Genomic DNA, 21643 nt, shown 5'->3' on the forward strand with positions numbered 1-21643 from the left:
TGATAAGCCCCATTTTCCCCGAAGTGCGAATCAGATAGAGGCGCGGAGGAACGTGTCATGTCGAGTACACGAACTGGGCATGATTCCCTTGCCACGATCTATGCGAACGCACCTGCAGCTGCAGTAGCGGGCGTCTCAAGCATGGTTCCAGGCGTAGGAAGAAAATGTCGCGTGAGGTAGCGATACAATGCATAGCAGCATAAAAGCCCCGTGGCTCGCTGTCCGAGTCAATTCAGGATCAAGCCCTCAATAACTTGTCTCACTTCACACATACCGTCAAGATGGTGCTCAGCCAGTATGACTACGTCTTTGCCATTGGCACTCTGTTTGCCATGCTTGATGCGTACAACAATGGTGCAAGTATGTCAATGCCTCTTTAACCTGGTCTTTATTAGATGATTTGCTGACATTACCTGTCTGAAAGATGATGTGGCCAACTCCTGGGCGACCAGTGTTTCCTCCAGATCGGTTACCTACCGACAAGCCATGATCTTCGGCACCGTCTTCGAGATGCTCGGTGCCATCACGGTCGGTGCTCGGACGGCCGACACCATCAAGAACGGTATCATCCCCAACTCGGCCTTCCGTGGTGATGCCGGTGTGCAGATGCTTGCCTTTACCTGTGCCCTCGCCGCTGCTTCCTCCTGGGTTATGTGGTGCACCAAGCACTCGGCTCACGTCTCGTCGACCTACTCCCTCATCTCTGCCGTTGCTGGTGTCGGTGTTGCAACCGTCGGTGCTTCCAAGGTACAATGGGGATGGAACCACGGAAAGGGCCTGGGAGCTATCTTCGCCGGCCTGGGCATGGCTCCCGCCATCTCGGCCGCTTTCGGTGCTATTATCTTCATGCTGATCAAGCTCATTGTCCACATGCGCAAGAACCCCGTGCCATGGGCCGTCTACAGCTCTCCCTTCTGGTTCCTCATCGCCGCCACTGTCTGTACCCTGTCCATTGTCTACAAAGGCTCGCCCAGTCTTGGCCTGAGCAAGAAGCCCGGCTGGTATATTGCCGCTGTGACCCTGGGTTGCGGTGGTGGTGTTGCTATCCTCTCCGCCATCTTCTTCGTCCCCTTTGTGCACGCTCGTGTGATCAAGCGGGATCACGGCGTCAAGTGGTGGATGTTTATCCTCGGCCCTCTGCTGTTCAAGCGCCCCGCTCCTGAGGGCGCCGACCGTGCCAAAGTCCCCAACTACGCCGTCATCCAGGACGAGGACCACGAGGAGGACGCTGCCCAGGCATCCCCCGCTCCCTCCGAGCAGACCCTTTCCGAGTTTGACAGCAAGAACCCCAAGACCGAGATCGAACCCATTACCTCGCCTGCCATCTCCCCCAACGAGAAGACCCTCGTCGCCAACGAGACCAAGCAGCTCACCTACAAGGAACTCATGGAGGAATCCAATAAGCGCCTGAACGCTCGTCTCCTCAAGAAGCGCGGACCCCTTGGATGGGCGATGCGCACCCTCCGCGACAACCCGATGGGCCCCGGCGAGATCTACGAACTGAAGAACATGAAGATCCTCCTGAAGCGCATCCCCGCCATGATCACAGCCGGCTTGCTGTACGGTCTGCACTACGACATCCACGCTGCCCAGTCCGGAATCCACGGCACTCCCGAGGGAGAACGGATGCAGCGTGTTTACGCCCACGCCGAAAAGTACCCCAACGAGGTCGAGCACACGTATTCGTTCGTGCAGGTCCTGACCGCTTGCACTGCTTCCTTTGCTCACGGCGCCAACGATATCGGTAACTCGGTCGGCCCTGGGCCGTTATCTACTCGGCCTGGAAGACGGGTAATGCGGCTGCCTCCAAGGCCCCAGTCCCTGTCTGGCAGCTTGCTGTTCTCTCCGGATGTATCTCTATCGGTCTCATCACTTACGGCTACAACATCATGAAGGGTATGTGCACCGTCTGTATGCTGCAATTCGAGACACAGAACTAACTGAGCAATAGTCATGGGTAACAAGATCACCTACCACTCCCCCAGCCGCGGTTGCTCGATGGAATTGGGCGCCGCCATCACCGTCTTGGTCTTCTCACAGTACTCTCTCCCCGTCTCGACCTCGATGTGCATCACCGGCGCCACGGTCGGCGTCGGTCTCTGCAACGGTACCCTCAAGGCCGTCAACTTCCAGCGTGTGGGTCTCCTGCTGCTGGCCTGGATCATGACCATCCCCATCGCTGGTACCCTTGGTGGTGTCCTGATGGGCCTGTTCATCAACGCTCCCCACTTCTCTTCTTAGATTTTGTTTGCATGTTACATTTTCTTTTTCTTTCTGTTATAGACTGATTGTCTGCGATACCATTTGGGCTGGGTTTACGGTTAAGGGTTTACCATAATTGATTCGGATATTGATACCATGTTATTAGCAATGCATTCAAGTGGAGTGGATAGAAAAAAGGTCCGAATTCACATTGACAACTCCTAGCAAATGTTGAACCATCCGTCGCCATTTTCTGAAGTAGGACTGCTTGGGCAAAGGTGATCCCCGCAGTGAGATCGATAATAGTCTGCTGTGGTTCCTGCGTAAGAGGGAAATGTCTCTCGCTGGCAAAGGACGGTGCCTCGGTTGGAGTCTGCATGTAGACCTGTGCATCTCCCTTAATGGGTTCGCGCCTTGCACTGTGACTGGACTTCTGTGAATGCAATTGTGAGCAGTCCGTCTGCTCTGACAGGACAGGTGCTGGTTGGGCGGAGATAGTGTCATGGGGTCCCACGCGGCCTAGGGCGTTGGTGGTATATACGCATGTTCTGGGCTGATAACTTCCATTGGAATCATCATTCTAACATTTTAGCGTTGTGCCTAGTATCTGCTCAGAACTCTAACTCCATACAGCTAATCATGTTGGGAACTGAGTTCCATTTGTCTCCTTTCTGGTCTGCTTGTTGAAGAAGCCCTTTGTTATATCCAGATAACTGAACATTACACACCACCCACCAACGCCAGTATACATCTATCCTGGCTTGATAGTAAGTATTTCCGGAAACAGCTTGCTGTCCACGCGTTGCGAGTCAATTCCCACTCGTGGCTTGCCCTTACACCATATAACAATTGCCGGTAACACCGCCGTCGATGATATCCCAGAGGTATGTCCTCTAGGTACCGTCATGAGCTTAGATACTTCACGTCAGCGGGACGCCGACGAACATTTTCAAAGCATTGAGAAACAGTTCGAAGAATTGCACGATCAAATGCAGGCACGACCTTTGTCTTCTCGCTCCCATGCTCCATCCTCTCGAGCTTCAAGTCGTTTCACGCAGCGGAATCCGCGACATGTGAATCTGCTGGAGAGGGTCATATCGTCTCCTAGTGCGCGGGGGAATTGCTCTATCCAGCCTCTACCACAAAGCTATGCTCAATCACCAAGGTTGAAGTGTTGGGCTTGGGTAGCTGAGGATACCAGTTTTGATAGAGACTTTATATGCTCTCGGGGAAGATTCTAGACGACAGATAATACAGACTTGTTCCCATGTGAATCTTCAAATGGCAATGGTCAACCCACGTCAGACTGCCGTGGTTTTCAGTTGATAGGAACAGTTCAATAGGGCTTTGGCTTGAACACTGTGGCTTTCTCCGTTGAAGTTACATTTTGTTAATGGCTGGTCGTAGTTTGAGGCTGCGTCCAGAAGGTTAGAGAAAGCTGGGGGAATTGCATAATATGGTCGCCGACGAAGCAACAAGCAACATCGACTTGACTGAGAAGCCAGCACATCCTCACTAGTATCTGCACTGCCTTTCTTCATCTGGCAATAAGACACTGCCGAACATTCTATAGCACCACCACTTCTAGTATGCTCCAATGGTCATCTGCACTCCTTTTCGTTGAGTGATCTACTGGTTGAAAGACTACCTGGCTCCTTAAGGCAGGAAACGAGAACTTCAGAACTTATCAGCAAATATTGTGAAAAGCACCCCGTCAATCCAAGAGCATGGCTCTTGCTAGGCCATGGACCTTACCCATCTGTTGCTTGCCTGCATTACTGGATTAGAAGTATATGAAAGCAGACGTGAGAATTTCGAATAACCCTAAGGTCATCCACGACCTTGCCCTTTCTACTTGTACAAGGGCAATGGTTCAAACACAGATCTCCTTGATGAATGACATACAAAATTTCACAAAGCCACCGCAAGGAGAAGCGCCAGCAAGCGCCTGTGATTGTGAACATGATCCCTGCCGTATCACATAGGGCGCCTAAAGTACGGAGTCGTTTGCCTGTCCTGCAAGTATCTAACAAGCACATCTTCCTTTTCTACCCTCCCGACAGCATTCATGTATGTCCTTACCTGAAACCTGACGTCGAGGAAGCTTTACGGCGTCAATATGGAAGACTCGGTAAGACTCATGATGAGAGCTCTGCCGGAAACAGAAAATAAAATTATCTAACCGAGGTAACAGAACCGGCCAACGTTCGAAGGTTTACCAGTGGAATTGCAGATTTCTATCTTATTCAATATCGATGACCTGGATTCCCTTCGATCGCTTGTATTTGCCTCACCGACATGTCACCGAGCATATCAGCTCGTGAGACAAGAACTTCTCTGCGTGCTTCTACAGAGCTCTTACGATGGACTTGTAGACATCGTAGATGCAGTAGCTGCCGTTCGGTCCAGAGGCTTATACGCCATCAAGCCATCGAACCGTGCAAAGATTATTGCCTTGTTGGACAGCCGACGGCGAAGTGAAGAGATCCGTCGCCTGGGACTATCATCATGGCTGTTTCCAGACGAACCTGCTGATACTGGGGAGACAATTCAACTACTGCATCTCCATGAAAAGGCCATTTTTCTCCTCGACGATTACACCAGAACGGCAGTTCGTCCGGAGTGGATAGACTTGGAGAAATGGAAGAATGAAATTTTACCCCAGACCCTATCCAGAACGGAACAAAGACGGTTTCTTCGGGCATTCTATCGGATGCAGATCTATGGTAACATATTCGGTCCTATTGAACTTCCCCTGGGTGCAGACGACGTCGAAGAAGAAAATGACTGGTTCCATGATGGGGGCGGCCGGACGCCTACTTTCACGGATGAAGAAATGTGGCGTCTATTCTTCGGGCCCATGGCGCCATGGGAAGTCGAAGAATTCAGCTGTTTCTGGCGGCATTGTTATCATCGATGGGAAGAGCCATATCTTGAAAAATCAAAAAGCCTTGCCGCTTATGTGGCTCCTGGCGTTATCTTCTTCAGCGATCTTCCTCCCGAAGAGCGGCACCCTCTGAATCGCCTTGGATTGGACATTGACCATATGCATATTCACCAAGATGAGCACAGGGGAATTCTGGCCTACATGGTACCAACGTTCCTTGTGAAGATACTTAGTGAACAGGATTTCAGAACTCGCCGCGACTTGCTTCTGGCCAACATCGTTATTCATAACCATTCGTTTGCTGAATATTGGCCCAAACCGAGTTGGGATGAAGCCGGAGCGTTGCCTCTTCTATACCCTGCAGATAGATTCGACTTCGGCACCGATGTCAGTGGTCTCAAGGCATACTTGGAGACGCTGCCTCTGCACGAGCGGCCTAATATCGCCTGGACGCAGTGGTGGCTCGACACAGAGCTGGAGTCTCCCCAAGTGTTTGAGGATATGTACTCGTATGCCCCGAACTCTCGGTGTTGGGATTGGGGATATGCTATTTGGGACGATGAAAGGCTCATTGAATGGGGCGCCATGGATCATCTCGAACCCCCTTAACACGATTGGCACACCTTGATTATTAACGCATTGTTGGTCAAGCAAGCAAGGATATTCATGTTTATATTTTATACGCGCCTGAGACTTTGAACACCTTGATGACTGTCCAAGAGACAAATCCAGGATCTAATATACCTTGAAGTTCAGACTCACCACCCATGAAATCACCATATAAAGCCATACGTGAAGGATAGTACGTAAGATCATAGAAGCAAGAATCTAATCATAAAAGACATTCAGTCTCACCCCTCAAGGATTCAGCAACCACCTCCACCACCACCTCCTCCTCCTCCTGCTCCAAGATGTAGATACTATAACTTTTAATATCTCTGAAGTTAAATATATCTTACCACCACCCCTACTTCCCTAGTCTTTCTGGGTCACTGGTTCTAGTATTATATTTATGCTAATTATACATACACTGCTATATATATACATAGGGGGTCAAAAGTATCCGGACACTCCGCATTTCCGCGACGCGTCAAAAAATCAACAATTCTTTTAACCACCAACCATTCCATCAAAATGAGGTCGTTTGGCACCGAAATTAGTGGAAATAGAAGGCCTAAAGCTGAGCTTTCTAGTGAGACACGCGCAGCTATTTTATATGGCCTAGAGAACCAGGGATCGCCTACTCAACTAGCGAAGGAATTTAGCATCAGTCGCAGTACTATTTACGCAACTAAGGAACGCTTCCAACACCATAAATCCTTGAAATCAATGCCTCAAATAGGGAGACCCCAAAAGCTTAGCCCCTCTGCTAAGCATTACATCTACCAGATGGTCCGCCGGAGCCCCTCTATAAGCTGGAAGGCCTTAATTGCATACTCACCTGGGGGCGTCTCCAAGTCAACTATTCAATGTGTTTTGAGGAGATATCACCTTAAGAAGTGGAAGAGTAAGAAAAGGATCCCTTTAAAGCGCGAAACAGTCAAGAAACAGTATAAATTTGCGCGTACATGGCTTGATTTCCCTCACTGGGAGGAAGTACTGTTTTCTGATGAATGTTCCGTCCAAAGAAAGCCAAATAATTCCACCCAATTCGTCTTCCGATTCTCGAATGAAGCATACCAGCATGATCTAGTCAATCTAATAAACCATGGGAAGGATATTTCACAGATGATATGGGGTGCAATCTGGATTGGAGGCCGTACAAAGCTGGTGATTATGGAACGTGATGAATTAGCTCCTTGAGGTGGATATTCTACTGATTCTTATCTAAAATGCCTTGAAGATGGCCTCCTTCCAATCTATGAGGCTGGCATAATATTCCAGTAAGATAATGCCAAAATCCATACATCTTACCAGGTGCAGGAGTGGTTTGAATCTCATGGAATCTGGGTCATGGAATGGCCTCCGCATTCGCCTGATTTAAACCTAATTGAACACCTCTGGAACCTCCTAAAGAAGAAGCTTTTAGAGCTCTATCCTGGACTCTTCTTAGGAGGCAGATCTAAGGTAGATTGGACACGATTTCGCAAGGCTATTATAGAGGCATGGGATGCTATCCCTCAGGAGAAGATTAACAGTCTAATTCGCTCAATGCCACGTAGATTACGTGCAGTTTACCAGGCAAAGGGATGGTATACTAAATATTAATATCTACTATCCCCTAGTTTATTCTTATGTACTAGAATAGTATGGTGGTTGAGAAATATGGGATTGAAAATGGTCGAATTTTTCGATTTTTTAGAGTGTCCGGATACTTTTGACCTCTTAGTTTACTTAAGTTGCCTAGATAATAATAAGATTATACCCCGTAGTGCGGTCACAATCTGCGGTCGCACACCCTGGTGCACTTACACTTCTTGGTGCACTTACACTCCTAGTGCACATGCACTTCCCGGTGCACAGTGTACCAATCACTAGATATGCACGACTAAAATTACCCCTACCGGATGGCAGGTGATATAGAATCCAAGCCTCTTAGCGATTGGCTTGTTCATTTTATAAGCAGCTGGTGCAGAGATTTGTGAGTCATCCAATGGAACGTGGTCAATTCTCGCCTGGCAGTGCACAGGATATAGGTAGCTCCATGATTTCCCAAGCCGGCACAGATGGAACTTCCTCTCCTTGCTAGCAACTAACACCCTGTTTGATCATGGGCCTAAGCAAGCAAGGCACAAAACCCATGTGTAACTCCGTTCTCATAGACGTATATATGAACCACACCAAGGACTCAATGACATAAACTTTACTTTACCCAGTAAAAATATCCAAAAACAAACCAAAGCCAAGTGTACATAGCCGTAAACAACAGTGACATCAGAAAAGACAAGACATGAAGTAAATGAACAAAAAATATGTGATTGGACTCTGAGTCAAAATAACCAACATGCACAGGAATGGAGGATCAGAGCCCTACCTTGGCTGGTTTGATCAATCCCTCATTTCAATGCAGTTTTTTGCGCATCTCTTGTTCTTTCCTTCTCGATGTGGCGCCGGCTTTCTTATATTCCTTGGCGTGATACTGATGCACCGCTACCTTCTCCGGAGATTCATACGCATATGGATATTTATGGCCAAATCCACTTCTGTAGGCAGCGGCACTATAATCAGATTAATAGATATCACTTGAATAATGGCCGGAAAGGCTGGGAGTGCCTTACGTATTAGCCGCGACCCTGGCGCTCGCATTGGCTTCAATGCTCCTTTCTACTCTCTCTCTGAAGAGAGGATCGCTTGGCTTTAGGCCGGCCGCCCCATTGGCCTTGCTGGCAGCTTTCTTAGCCGCGGCATATTCATCGTCTCGGACCTTATACGCATCGTGTTCTTCCTTCACGCGTTGCGGGTAGGGGTTTGGGCGTTTGACAAAGGGGTCGGGCATTGGAGGATGCCTGATATCCCCGCCTGCCAAAGACGAAGAACGCCCCTTCGCCGAGTTTTGGAAGTTTGGGCCAAAGTAACTTGGCTCACGTCGAGAGCTGGGGGCGCTCTGCTAGGATTGTGGGTATCATAGTCGTAGTCGGTATCCGATACTCTTCTGTCCAGGGCGGCTCGCTGGGAACTGAAGTTATGGTGCCGACCACTCCGACTCATTTTGACCACCAAGGTGTGTACTTTGCGGAAAAAAAAAGGCGTTGAGCAAAGGGAGGTGCAAGGTCAATTCAAGACGTCCACAAGGCAAGTAAAAACGCAATGGAATGAGGCTGATCAGATTCACACAGAAGGGCTCTGATATTCCGACAGTTATTGAACTACAGCTACACCATGGACAACACGTCCGTGTTTATAGTTTAGAAGTTGCTGGTATATTGTCTGAACAGCATATCCGGAGCAGCAAGGATAAAAATATTCATTCCGCTCTGCAAGCGCTTTCGCTGAGGCATGAGCCCGGGGATTTACTGAACGCGGGCTCGATATCTAACCATTGCACCCATTGTTTTGCAGTTGGCAACAGGCATTAATCTATTGGCATCCAGTTCAAGTTTGTCTCATGCCGTCGAGCGTCAATGTATTTTTAATCCTGTAATTGCGTTTTAGCCGCCAGCATGCGAACCGCCAGACAGTCCATTATATGGACAAACGGGGGTGCGAGTGAGGCCGCATGGGAGATATTCGCCACATTCAACCTATAGTGATTCCCTGGATAGAATGTCATGTATACTCGACCTGCTTGACCGGGATTGGCTCTCAGCTGTTGCTGCAAATGGATACGCTCATATTGCCAATTCCGACTTTAGGCTCAGTTTCCGATAGAATGTTCAATCACACGATGACTTTCTATAATAGCCAGTATGGAAACCTGCCAAGACTCACTGTCATCGCATATTATACTGGCATGCATCCTAGGCGACTCGCTGCACGATTAATTACGATTATGTCGGATGCAAGAAAGCCAGATCCACCTATATAATCGCACATGGAAGAGCGCCGGCGGCAAAGCAAAGTAGTGTAGCGGCGCAGAAAACGAGTGGGTAAGGTAGATTATCGTCTAAGCGCCGCTGTATTTCTGTTGCAGATCAGGAGAAGGCCGAGAATGAGATTGTCAGGCTGTCAGGCACGGACAGGTGTATTACATAAGGCGGTTGAGCAGTCCCAAGCGCCATCGTCTCTGTCTACTCTGTAGTCCCCTTTTCCTCCTCAGGATCCATGTTTCATTTCTGCATTTATCGACTGCTATCGTAAAAGCCTACGACTTGACGAATGATGATGATGACAACGGTAAGTACACCACGTGTGCTGCGAGAAAACCGATATCTGACAATGTATCAGACCAAGCCATCTCTTGAAGGCCTACCAGTGGAATTACAAATCTGCATCTTGTTTAGACTTCAGGACCTGGATTCTCTGCGATCCCTAGTCCTTGCATCGCCTGCTTATTATCAGGCTTATCATTTGGTTAGAGATGAGCTCCTCCTGAGCATCCTGCGATGTTCACGCGATGACCTTGTGGACGCTGCAGACGCAGTAGCTGCCGTCCGCTCCAAAGGTCTGTACGCTTGCGAGCTATCAAACCGGGAAAGGATCATTGCCCTCTTGGATAGTCGACGACGAAGCAAAGAGATCCGCTACCTAGGCTTATTGTCTGGACCCTTTCCTGACGAGCCGGCCAACGTTGAAGAGACTATTCAGTTATTACATCTCCATAGAAGAGCCACTTTTCTCCTTGACGATTACTTAAGGACTGCGAGATGTCCGGAGTGGATGCCCACAGAGAAATGGAAAAACGAAATTTTGCCCCTACGCCTATCTAGGACGGAACAAAGGCGTTTTTTCCGAGCATTCTATCGGATGCAGATCTGGGGCAATATATTCGCCCACATCGAGCTTCCCCTGGGCGCAGGCCGTCCGAAAGAGGAGAACTACTGGTTTAGCCCCCCTGAGGGAGTCCCACCTGTGTTCGAAGACGACGAAGTATGGCGTCTTTTCTTCGGGACCATGGCGCCGTGGGAGGTGGATGAAATTGCCTGTTTCTGGAGACATTGCTACCATCGATGGGCGGAGCCATATTTCGAGGCATCCGACAACTTTTTATCTTATGGTGTTACCTTTATCTGCGATATGCCGCCCGACGAGAAACCTCCCTTGACACGTTTCTGGGACGACTGTGACGATCTCAAACGTAGGGAAGACGACAATAGAGAGAGTTTAGCCTGCATGGGACCGTCATTTCTTGTCAAGATGCTTCGTGAACGGAATGCCCGGGCTCGGCGAGACCTAGTCATCGCAAATGCCATAAGTTTCCATCACTTCTTCGAGGACTTTTGGTCCGGGATGGATTTTGCAATGCAAGGAGCGCTGCCCCTACTCTACCCCGCAGATAGATTCAACTTTGGCACGGACTTTGACGGACTCAAGGAGTTTTTGAACACCCTGCCGCAGCATGAACGACCTAATGTCGCCTGGTCGCAGTTGTGGCTGGGAGAAGGGCAGGAATACTCAGAGGTATTTGTGGATATGTTCAGCTTTAGCTCATCTTATTCGTGTTGGGACTGGGGATTTGCTTTATGGAGTGACGAAAGGCTGATTGAATGGGGAGCACTGGATCAGCCCTGTATCAGGAGATAGGTATACTAACTAACCCTATACCCTACGGGTCTCAGAAGTGTGATGGCCGTGTGCTATGAACTTGAAACCGTCAATACCAAGTTGGATGGACGCCAACGTGCCTATCTTTGAAGATTGTTAGCCTCATCAATTCTTATTCAGTCGTTTTGAATTGCAGTTATCTTTCATCTCCACATTCTGTCTTTAAACTGTAATGCGTCCACCACCTTGGTTTTTCATCCATACCCGATTATATAGAAGCACCAATCCAATCATAAGAGACATTCAGGCTCACCTAGCAAGGGGATGGCTCTTATATACTGGAGGTTATAATAAGGGCGGTGTTTACAAGATAGTATATCAGGAGACCATACCAAAAACAGTAAAACTAGTAACCACAAGAGGGAATTCACAGGTCCTCGCTTTACAACTCCAATTACGGCTATGATACAGTGGGGGTTCAAAAGTATTTGCCCCCCTTTTTGCCGCCAGAATCACCGCTTTCCATTTTGATCTATTCTGCCGCTATAGAAACTAGTATTTTGTATACCAACCATCTGCATCAAGGATCGCCTGCACACGGTGAGGCATAGTATTAGATAGCTGCTGCAGAACCCTCTCATCTATTGCATGCCATGCCTCTTTTGCTGCATCTATAAGCTGATGTAAAGTATCCTGAGTATCTGGCGCATGCTCAAGCTCTGGATAGCGCTCATAGATAATTCCCTTCATAATTGCCCATAGATTCTCGATTGGATTCAGATCAGGTGAGTATGGTGGCCAGACCATAACCTGAATCTGCATATCACTAAGCAGGGAGCTAATAATATGCGCAGTATGCACTGAGGCGCCATCATGCATAAGGATATCACCAGGCTGAAGCAATTCGGGGAGAAAAGCTTCATATATTGAGTGTATAACCCAGGAAGTTACCCCCCTCTTCTGGAATTAGGGTCACCATCTAGAGGGACAAGGCCTGTACGGATATTATATCCAAATCCAGCCCAAAACATCTTCTTTACCCCTTTCCACATTGAATACCGTGCACATCATGCTCAATAAGCTGTTGAGATGGGCTATTAAAAGTCTATATAGGTTGAACACCTTGACCACATTCAACTGAGCATTCATCTGTCCATTTCACCCGTCTCCAATCATCAGGTGAATAGTGAGCATAAGTCTGAGCCCATTGTAAGCGCTTAGTAGCGTTCTCTTCTGTGATTTCTGGTCGTTTTCGTTGCTTCCATTTGCGCATATGTAGACTTCGGAAGAGTCGATGAACTGTACTCTTTGAAGGAGAGGCATTAACTGCAATCTGCAGCTCGCGCATCTTAATATAAGGATCCGAAGTTGCAAGATCAAGTAGATGATTCTGTTGCTCACTGGTTAAGACCTTTGGACGGCCACTTCGGGGTAAGGATTGCTGATCATTGCGTTGATTCTCCTTTTTGATAGTATATTTAATAGTAGAAAGAGGTATCTCAGGATATCGTGTATGAATTCGCTTATAGCCCCATCCAATGCTATACAGCTCACAGATTCGGGCACGGAGAGTAGGTGTAAGCTCACTAGATCGCGCCATCTAGGCGTGTTGGAATAGAATCAAATATTAGAATAATTAAATCGAATACGCGCCTAGGCCGGCGTTGAGGTAGGCAGAATCTAAAATAGAAAGCGGTGATTCTAGCGGCATTTGGGGGGGCAAATACTTTTGAACCCCCACTGTAACACGAAACGCCGAAACGAACGGAAAAGGCATTACACCATGGGCAAAATGACCATGACGCCAGGAGTAAGAACCCCATGATGAGTACTATTTTCCCGATAGTTCGAGGCTCGGCAGACATACCATTCGGAGAAGATAAATTCAGATCTGGACCCGCTGGCAGAAGGCATCGTCTCTACAAAGACCGCATTCTTCGATGATGGCCTCACAAATAAAACTTCGACTTGGGCAAGGGTCTCGCTAGGGAGGCCATTGTCTGTAGCGTTATTCTTGATGGCCTCAGCCAAACTAGAAGCCATCAAGTATTCAACACTTCAGATCCAATTCCTAGTGATTTATAGCGAGCTATCCCCCTCTCTACCAGACTTTGACTCTCACGTCCTCAAAAACAAGCTGGCCTTGCAACCTCCGGCCGCCAAGTCAGACGCATTCATTTCACTCAAGGTGAAAAACAAAATAAGCGCTTCTCACCCCAATCATCCCTTGCTAGTTTTCTCGCCATGTTAGTACTCCACACCTCGGGCAGCTAGAGCACAGTTGACGAGCCCATCACTTTGGCGCAGAATTCTTGGCCGGCGTTCAGGTTTCTGGCACGCACTGGAGGGGTTGGAAGGGTCCTCCTATCTTTTGAACCTAACCTAGGTTAGTGTATTCTAATTACTAGGTATTGTAATTAAAACCCGTTTTTAGAACCCAACCGACCCACGGGCCCTAGAACCTGAACCCAAACCCGGTCCATGGCGGGTTCAGGCCGGGTTGGGTTAGGGTTCCCGGGTTGGGTTTAACCAGTCTAATGCCTTTAGATGGGAAGATCTTACACCCCTATGAAGGAACTGCTTCCGCGGCAGATACACATCATTATCAGTCTAAAGTTGGATCAGTCATCCATCCCGCAGTGATTACGCGATTAGATATTGCAAAGATAGTATCTGAATTAGCAAGGTATCTCACTAATCCAGGCCTGGAGCACTTTGACGCTATTAACTAGGTGATTCTATATCTTGCAGCTACTGCTGATTATGCCCTGGAATATGGAGGGAGCCTTGCTATAGACCTCTTCCTTATTACAAGTGATACTGCGTTCGCTGACTATTCAGACTGGAAGAGCAGTAGGGGATATAATGTTAAGCTATTTAGTGCTGTAGTTAATTAGTGAGCTAGGAAGTAACGCATCATTACTACATCTACTACTGAAGCCGAATTGCTCGCCATATCTGAGGCCGTGAAGAACATATTCTGGTGGAAATGACTATTTCTAGATATTAGCTTTAATCCAGAGCATAAGATATCCATCTTATGTAATAATAAGTAAACAGTAGGCCTTCTTTGTAATCAAGAGCCTGTCATTTGAACAAAGCTACGGCACGTTGATATACATCAATACTAGCTTTGTCAAGAGGTCCAGGATGGCCAGATATCTGTTAAATGGATTGAAATAGCCTGTATGCCTGCTGATGGCCTTACTAAGATGCTTCCCTGTAATAAGCATTAAGAATTTTGCAAGATGGTTGGCCTAGTTAGCAAATCAGGAGCTGCAATTAACTAGGAGCCTCAACCTTAATATCACTTCATCGCCTTGCTTACGCCTTGCTTAAGGCCTATAATCGCTCTGCCTTCCTAATTGGGTAATTGAATTAGTTCAGCTCACCATATCTGCTGAGCTAGGGGGGTGTTTTGATATAGATTACTGCTTGCCCGATTGGGCCTATGGATGGACCTTCCTGATCTTGATTAGATTAATTACATTCCTTTATGGCTGATAATCGGTAATTTACCCCTATCTAGATGCCTGCATCCGACGGTATAAAATCTAGCTAGTCAGACGATAGATTAGAAAAAATAGTACCTTCCGAACTTTATCATTGGTAGGCAAATTACTAATGATAGCGAAATCTCATACGGTTCTGCGCTTTCCAACAAAATACCCTAAATCCAGTGAGCCATCAAAGCTCCGCCGCTTGTGGAATAGGCTGCTTTAGTTGTGATTTCTGCTTACGATGTGGCTATATGCCAATTTCTTGTGTCTTGTCTGCAATTGTGGGTTATGGTGTTCGGATACTAGATTCCTGCTTCATTTGGTGAAGCGCCTGCATAGCTAGTTGCTTCTATAGACGGGCTCCAACAGGTTAATAGAATCTTGATTGATTGATTGATTGGTTTTCTAATGAAGGTACGAAGGTATGTATTTCAGTTAGCCATGCTGTATGCGTACTCTCTTATACATCGTCCGTCCCGTGTGTCCAGGTTCAAGCCTCCCAGATACCTAGGCTCACGCTAGTCCAATCTTGAAAGACCCCTCACCGTCTGCAAAACTAACATCATAACACGTCCCGGACGTCTTCAATTCAACCGAATCGTCCGAGTCACAGTTGCTTCCTTTGTACACGGTGATGGAAAAAATGGAGTCGTCGAAGAAGACCCTCCAGAGCATGATTGCTCTTCCCAGGTTGTGCTTCCACAGAAGTCACTGCTCGTTCCACCTGGGCGAAGTCAGCAGACACAATCCACGGTGCGTTCATTATTCGACAGGTGGGGTAATACATACAGAAACCATATTCACTGCAACAGACATTGAGGGGACACGTCTCAGTCGAGGCATATTCGGATCCTATATTTCGCTGTAAGCAGCCCTTCCTTTCCCTACCACCCTAGATATATAGACATACCCCATACCGTTCCATACCCGGGATAAACCCCTGGATCACATTCGGATACATGAGCACATGATCCGTTTGTGCTGGCAACTGCTATACATGAATCGCCACAGTATGAAGGCCCGTAACCACAGATATTGAATTATGTTACCGCTTGCCCTATTTGGAAGCATATGAATTGGCAAAGCACTGCCACTCTTGGCCGAATATTCGATAGCATTCGATCATTTGGAAGCCCCGCAATCCGACCCCTATCGAAGGCTTAAATAGGAGATAGATAGTCATTCATTTAGAAGAATCAGACCTTCATTCATTTTCGATTGGCCATAGAAATTGCTAGCGATTCGTAAATTGATACAGTATTATCATTTCCAACAGTTATGAGCCCGGCTTGTCCTTAAAGAACGCATGGATTGACTTCTGCTATCATTCTTCCAAGGCCTGCATATTGGAGAGCTCTATCTCATAGTATTGGTGAGATATCTCATTGGAATTGCCTGATTTAGAAGAATTAAAGATATATTGATACCGCCGTCACCCCGAAGCTAATATGGACTATTATACTAAACTAATCAGATCCACCACGAAGGTCTCCATCGTGCTAGATAAGCCTGATGATTGGTGGACATAGGACTCACATATAATTAGCCTAGCCTGAACCCATAGAGTGCTTAATATACTCTAGGGAGAAAGGCCTTACCCCATTCTGCTGATTTGACCAACTCATCTGATGGTTCTAGCTAATTAATAGGCAAAGTCAGCCCTAGCAGAACCCCAAGCAATGGAAGTGAGCTAATCAGATGGCTTATTAACTGCTATAGCCGCCCCGAAGGCTCTAGCAAAGCCAACCGATATCAAACTAGTGATATATACTGAAGAACTAGCGATCTATAAGGAAGAAAAGGAGCAATATTAACTAGATTGTCAAGGCCTTATAGCTATCTGGACCACCATGGAGTAAATGGTAGTCAGGGAACATCTCTAGTAGCTAACCAGCTAATCAGATAATGAGGTTAAGAGATATTAAAAGCTTAAGGCCGACCTAAAGCCTTTGATTGAAACGTGAATAAATGATATCTAAGAAAGATATTAAAAGCTTACTATTAAGCCAGCTAATCAGAATGTGTTAAGCTGGCTAAGTAAGTGGGAGAAGGTGCTGAGCGTGTGTACTAAACTAAATATAATATAATATACTAGATATATAGGCACTAGGACCTTCCTCATGGTGTTAAAAAAGATTGAACCCTAATATGCTAGTATTTAATTAGATTGTCTGCTAGAGGATAGTAAGCTAAGTGTCTTTGATGAGATCTCTTATTATTAAAAACACTAGGAAAGCCTTAGTTAGAGAGAATAGAAGAACATCTTTGCTATGTTTAAGGGATAATCCTCTGACTAATTAAATTCTAATTCAGCTAATCAGAATTGTAGATTTGAATGGCTTAAGCAAGATGACTACCCCTGTGGAGAAAGGCACTTATTTAATAAGTGCCTATATGTGATTGAATTGATATGGCTAAAAGGATGGAAGCTGAATCCAGGTATCATGGAATGATTTAAGAAGATTAAGTAAAACCTAAGGGTAAAGCATGTAATGGATGAAGTAATTAAGTGAGCTAATTAGAATTAGAATTAGGATGCATCTTGCATGGCTATGAGTATCATCTAAAGTGATTCCATAGTATTCTTGCTAGGAAGTGATGCATATGAGCTATGAGATAGTTGGATTATTGATTTAGGAGTAGATATCAATATCTGCAATAATTAAACTTGGTTCCTCACCTATGAACTAGTGGAAGATGAGTATGCGCATTTTGGTGTAATGAATGTGCAAATCCTTGGATATAGGAGGGTTGAACTAAAAGCAATTAGAATAAATAGAATGCTGTATATCCTAGAACTAAGTAGAGTAGCCTATATACCTAAGTGCTATATAAATTTACTTTTAACCTTTCACATAAAGAAATATGGATTTTATCTTAATTAATGCACTAATGTTATAGAAGATTGGCATAGGAAGCTGATTTGCTATACAGAAATAAGATGCAATCTGGAAGTGGTGGAATATAATCTGATATTAAATGTCTTTGTAATGAATTAATATTTGGAGAGGCTGCATGAATCTGCTGAAACTAGCAAATAATGGCATAAACAGCTAGCATATTTGGGAGATGAAGCTGTATAGCATCTGAAAGAGGCATCTATTAGTGTAAAAGTATTGAATTATAAGAGATCAATCTGCGAGACGTGCAGGCTAGCGAAGGCAGCTAAACAGATATCTTAAACACCCAGAGAGAGATCAACCAAGCTGTTTGAAAGCATTCATTTTGATATAATTCTGATGACTGTAGCCCATAATAGTGATTGCTGGGCCACTTATTTCATATGCAAATTAACTAGATGGCATGTCATCTACACGCATCTGGATAAAGATTAGCTTAATAGCCTAATAAAGCAATTCATCTAATGGGTTGAAACATAATTTGGCCTTAAGCTAAAGAAGATGTTCTCAGACTGCGAACTAATACTTAGGAATGAATATATACATACTATAAAAGATAAAGGCATTAAGATCTTCCATTCAACATAATATATTAATGAGTAGAAAGGGCTGATTAAATGTTCTGGCAAGACAATTATTAAGATGGCCTAAAGCATGTGAATTAGTGCATAATTACCAGAGAAGTTATGGCTACATATATTCTGCGCTGCTATTTACCTGCAGAATCAATGGCCGCGCAGAGAGGCAGTAGAGGAGAATAGGCAGAAGGAATGGATCTGGATCATGCCATATAAGAAGCTCTATAGGAGGAAGCCATTATTAGTGAATCTATGTATATATGGATGCAGAGCTTACATTAGGCACTATAAGATTCCAAGATTGAAGAAGCTGGATCCGCGCGCCTAGGTAGGCTATCTAGTTAGCTATACAGCATCTAATATATGGAAGATATGGAATCCAGTGACTAGAACAATCACTGATAAGAGAGATGTGATATTTAATAAAGACATCCTATTTAATCCAAATCAGCCATTCCACGCTGAAGCAATTAAAATATCAGATCTGCCAGAATTGCCTGTTAAAATTAATGAGCTGCTAGATATCGATGATTTGCCCAGCTTAATGGGAAGTGCAGATGATAAGTTAGATGAGGTTAAAGCTCAGGGGGTGAATAAAGTAATTAATATAATAAGTAAAGGAATAAGTGGAGGTGCTATACTAGATAAGGAAGGCAGTCAGATAGTAGAATTACTAGAAGCAAACCTTACACCTCTAACTCCCCTTGCTACGCCAGGAAGATCTATCTAACATAATGAACCTATTAAATCTATTAAGTAAGAAGGTGATCTTACACCACGCCCACAGTATGCAGATATAGGCTAATATAGCATTCCTGGAGGCTAGATTGATAGCCTATAGAGAGAATAGCCTATTTAACTTAATTTAATGACTCCAAGATCTCCTACAAGAATTGATGATTCCCCAGAGCCTGACACACCTATAAGGCTTATAGATACACTTCCTAAGTCCCTAGATTGATTGCAAGCAGAAGATTTACCTTCAAAACAGCTATTTAAGGAAGTCAATAGACTAAGTATTAAACTAAATAATTAAGACAAGCCAGATGACATTGATGATATCCTATAGAAGCCAAAACATAGTATAAGTGCTAATTTTTTGCTGGATAACATTATTGAAGGAAAATAGGAATGTTAAGCTCCATAATATATATATACTAGCACTTGGATAGATAGCTTGAAGGAATTCCACTCAGTGTTTACATCATTCAGAATAGGCCTATAAGATAAGGCATCTATGAAGAAGTAACTTTATTAAGATGAAATACCACCTGCACCTAATGGCTGGAAGGAAATGCAAAAGTATCTGCTAAAGGAACTCTTTGAAGCAGCTGCAGAGTTGGAACATAATATATTATTAGCTTGAGGAACTTTTCAGAAGGTCAGAATGCCTAGAGACAGGCAGATTATTCTGCTATAATAGGTTTTCACATATAAATTTAATTAAGAAGGATATTTAATTAAGGCCAAGGCATAAATCTGCATACAAGGAGACATGCAGTAGATGACATATAATGATACCACAGCCACTACTCTTACTGCACAAATATTTCGGACATTAATGGCTATTACAGCAGTATTTAATCTTAATATACAGTAAATCAACACCATCAACGCCTTCGTCAATAGCGAGCTAGACGAGGAGGTCTATACCAGAATAGCAGAAGGATTCTCTGAATATAGCTATATTTACCTACTAAAGTGAGCTCTCTACAGCCTACACAGGGCACCGCGCCTTTGGCAGAGGGATATTTTAAAAGCCCTTAATAAGATTGGCTTGCAAAGAATTAATACAGACTCATACCTTTATATAGATGATAAGACTATCATCCTAGTATTTGTAGATGACATACTATTTCTTTATCATCCTGAAAGCAAGAAGCATGCTAATAATCTAATTCAAAAACTACAAGAATGATATGAATTCCAAGATCTAGGCAAGGGAGAGAGTTTCCTAAACATCAAGATCACCAGAGATCAAACAAAATAGAAGCTATGGCTTAGCTAATAGGCATATATTAAGAAGATTGTTATAAGATATCATTTAGATTCCACTAATTGGAAGGCGCAAATGCCTGTAATAACAGATTATCTACACCCTTATGATGGAAAGGCTACAGCGCATGAGATACACCACTATCAATCTAAAATTAGATTAATTCTCTATGCCGCAGTGATCACTTACTTAGACATTACTAAGATAACATCTGATCTATTAAGATATCTATTGAATCCTAGACCAGCGCATTTTGATGCAGCTAATTGAATTATTCTATATCTCACTTCAACAAAGGACTACGCATTGGAATATGGAAGTGATTTAACAGGGAATATCTTTATTATTGCTAGTGATGCTGCCTATACAGATCATTTAGATTATAGCAGCAGTAAAGGATATTTAGTGAAGCTATTTGGTGCTGCTGTGGATTGGCACGCAGGGAAGTAACAGACTATTACTACTTCTACTACTAAGGCTGAATTGCTTGCCCTTTTAGAAGCCACAAAGAACATCTATTAGTGGAAATGACTATTCCTGGATATTAGATTTGATCTGGAGCATGAGATATCAATCTTATGCAATAATTACTAAACAGTAGGGCTTCTGCGCAGTGAAGAGCCTATAATTCGCACAAAGCTATGCTATGTTGATATACACCAGCACTGGCTTTGGCAAGAGGTTTAATTAGGCTGCATATTAGTTAATTAGATTGAAACCAATTGCATGCCGGCAGATGGCCTTACAAAGATATTGCTGAAGAATAAGTATACAGACTTTTGCAGGATGGTTGGGCTTATAGACCAATCAGGAAGCAGAGATTGAGCTTTAACCCATCTAACACTATTAATTCAACACGATTGCCCATTCTAAGAGATGGATACAGCTTCAACAGCTATGGAATAATGCAGCTTCACCTAACAGTTCAGCTGGGGGGTGTATTGAATTATGTTACTGCTTGCCCTATTTGGAAGCATATGAATTGGCAAAGCACTGCCACTCTTGGCTGAATATTCAATAGCATTCGATCATTTGGAAGCCCCGCAATCCGACCCCTATCGAAGGCTTAAATAGGAGATAGATAGTCATTCGTTTAGAAGAATCAGACCTTCATTCATTTTCGATTGGCCATAGAAATTGCTAGCGATTCGTAAATCGATACAGTATTATCATTTCCAACAACAGACATTTGATACTGAGGAGCAGCAACCCTCTGTGCATGGGCTATCGGCAGAACAAGCGGCTGCTGCAGCGCGGCAAGTAAATGTCAGCAAGATTGACACAAGCGCCAGAAGCATTTTTGCCATCAAATGCTGTGACTAGCAGCTCCTCTGTTGCGCAGTCTGGTGGATGATGGAAGAAGAGAGCACAAAGAAAAAATTGAGAAGAAATACTACTCGCATATCCCCTTGATATAAGTAGCCTTCCAATCTCACAAAGTACTCCTCTTCTCTATGAACTGAAATTATATTAAACCAGTCCTTGTTAGAGCTCCGGTG

The 21643-nt window shown here is 44.9% G+C and overlaps 5 protein-coding genes across 5 annotated transcripts; 4 read left to right on the forward strand and 1 right to left on the reverse strand.

Moving 5' to 3' along the window:
- Positions 1-244: 244 nt before the first annotated feature.
- P174DRAFT_444354 (inorganic phosphate transporter) lies at positions 245-2428 on the forward strand. The gene is made up of 4 exons (XM_024828067.1): positions 245-360; positions 425-1752; positions 1788-1896; positions 1952-2428. The coding sequence occupies exons 1-4, from the start codon at positions 282-284 to the stop codon at positions 2239-2241; spliced, it is 1806 nt and encodes a 601-aa protein (XP_024679174.1). The 5' UTR covers positions 245-281; the 3' UTR covers positions 2242-2428.
- Positions 2429-4321: 1893 nt separating this feature from the next.
- On the forward strand, positions 4322-5698 carry P174DRAFT_462774 (uncharacterized protein; the record flags this gene model as incomplete). The annotated part of the gene is made up of 2 exons (XM_024830171.1): positions 4322-4333; positions 4397-5698. The coding sequence occupies 2 exons, from the start codon at positions 4322-4324 to the stop codon at positions 5696-5698; spliced, it is 1314 nt and encodes a 437-aa protein (XP_024679175.1).
- Positions 5699-8090: 2392 nt separating this feature from the next.
- On the reverse strand, positions 8091-8618 carry P174DRAFT_375553 (uncharacterized protein; the record flags this gene model as incomplete). Its single annotated transcript, XM_024822630.1, has 2 exons — positions 8091-8247; positions 8308-8618. Coding segments are annotated over 2 exons (468 nt in total), but the record flags the coding sequence as incomplete, so codon positions are not given.
- A 1174-nt stretch (positions 8619-9792) lies between these two features.
- P174DRAFT_394175 (uncharacterized protein) lies at positions 9793-11334 on the forward strand. Its single transcript, XM_024823625.1, has 2 exons — positions 9793-9862; positions 9914-11334. The coding sequence occupies exons 1-2, from the start codon at positions 9845-9847 to the stop codon at positions 11207-11209; spliced, it is 1314 nt and encodes a 437-aa protein (XP_024679177.1). The 5' UTR covers positions 9793-9844; the 3' UTR covers positions 11210-11334.
- A 1771-nt stretch (positions 11335-13105) lies between these two features.
- Positions 13106-13547, forward strand: P174DRAFT_444360 (uncharacterized protein; the record flags this gene model as incomplete). Its single annotated transcript, XM_024828068.1, has 2 exons — positions 13106-13416; positions 13478-13547. A coding segment is annotated over exon 1 (228 nt), but the record flags the coding sequence as incomplete, so codon positions are not given.
- Between the last annotated feature and the right edge of the window lie 8096 nt (positions 13548-21643).

The sequence above is a fragment of the Aspergillus novofumigatus genome (assembly GCF_002847465.1).
Source record: "Aspergillus novofumigatus IBT 16806 chromosome Unknown P174scaffold_7, whole genome shotgun sequence".
Classification (NCBI taxonomy): Eukaryota; Fungi; Ascomycota; class Eurotiomycetes; order Eurotiales; family Aspergillaceae; genus Aspergillus; species Aspergillus novofumigatus.